At 54.3% G+C, this 1,373-nt stretch overlaps 1 protein-coding gene across 1 annotated transcript; it reads right to left on the bottom strand.

The window, feature by feature from the left end:
- Window positions 1-554: 554 nt before the first annotated feature.
- LOC103781438 (protein sidekick-2-like) lies at window positions 555-1,367 on the bottom strand. Its single transcript, XM_008949156.1, has 2 exons — window positions 1,185-1,367; window positions 555-935 (listed from the first exon to the last, which is right to left on the bottom strand). The coding sequence occupies exons 1-2, from the start codon at window positions 1,213-1,215 to the stop codon at window positions 724-726; spliced, it is 243 nt and encodes an 80-aa protein (XP_008947404.1). The 5' UTR covers window positions 1,216-1,367; the 3' UTR covers window positions 555-723.
- Between the last annotated feature and the right edge of the window lie 6 nt (window positions 1,368-1,373).

Genomic DNA, 1,373 nt, shown 5'->3' with positions numbered 1-1,373 from the left:
GCACCAGCTGGGGGGGGCTGCGTGGGCCGTCCCCCGGCGTGGTGAAGCACAGCACCGAGGTGAAGTACTCGGTGAACTTCCTCAGCCCCACCACGTAGCCCACGTGGACGTTGTCCTGGAAGTTGGGTCGCACCGTCACCACCGTCGCCTCCTCCTCGCGCTCCGGCTCCCAGGCGATGAGCTGTGGTGGGGAGAAAAAGGGTCAGGATGAGGCCCCTCGGGGACTCATCAGGCACCTTCCAACTTCCACTCCTCGTTCAGAGTTGATTAAATATCAATTAACGACGCAGGGAACCCTGGGTGCCTTTAACGACGCGTGTTTACGCAGCGCCCGCTCGGCGATGAGCTCCCATTGATAATAATCGTGGAGGAAGGATGTTTGGGCATTTAATTGGTATTGTGCAAAATAGCCTATGGCAACTTAATTAAATACTAATTAGACCCTAAAAATACTAATCAAAAATACTAAGTGGCATTTAATAAGAATGTTAAACGTCCTCCTTGCTCTCGGTTATCTCGTTCGGCGGCAATTAGATTCCTGAACTTCTTTGGAGTGGATTAAGAAACAAGTTTAATGTTTTAATTCAATTTAATTAATGTAAATTTGAATTAATTGCAACTTGGAATTAATTACAGAGCACGGGAGACTCCAAGCCCATGCAAGTGTTAAATCTCAGTAAATATTAACAGTCAGGTTGGAACCAATTAAATTCTGGGGTTTTCTCAAGGAGGAGTCGAGTCAGTTTGTGGAGGTTGGTCAAGGAGTGTCCCCACCCCATCTGCCTCGTTTTTGGGGAGACCCAGAGGAATTCCCCTCACCTTGTACCCCTGGTTGATGCCGTTGATGAACTGGGGGCTGGGGGGGTTCCAGGTGAAGCGGATGGTGGTGGAGTTGGTGGCCTCGGTCTGCACGTTCCCCGGGGGCACCGTGGGGACTGCCGAGACAAAGGGACAGCTCACAGCAGGTCCAGCTCTTTGAGGTCCCCTCCATCGGCTAGGTGCCAGCCCGTCAGGACCCCAGGATGCTGCCCCAACACACCCCTGAGGAGGCCAACCCTGCCCATCCCTCCCCAGCACGTCCCAGTCATGACCCCTAAAACCCATCCTCCTGCCACCCATCCTCAAGACCCCTCATGGCCCAGCCTGTTGCCACTGATGCTGAGCTCCTGCCCACCCCTGCCTACCTCCCTGCAGCGTCCACTCGGTCACCTTCATGCTGTAGACCCCCAGGCCAGCGCTGTTGTAGGCGGCCACCTCGATCTCATAGTTGGTCCAGATGATGAGATCCTCCAGGAGCAGGTTGTTGACGTCGGCGTTGGTGATGTTCTTGAACTGGTAGCCCACGGGCAGCCCAGCCAGGCAGTACCTGGGGA

The sequence above is a fragment of the Merops nubicus genome, unplaced genomic scaffold (genome assembly GCF_000691845.1).
Source record: "Merops nubicus isolate BGI_N331 unplaced genomic scaffold, ASM69184v1 scaffold28291, whole genome shotgun sequence".
NCBI classification, from domain to species: domain Eukaryota; kingdom Metazoa; phylum Chordata; class Aves; order Coraciiformes; family Meropidae; genus Merops; species Merops nubicus.
Note: the sequence above shows the minus strand (reverse complement) of the source record. Positions and strands in the feature narration are given on the sequence as shown.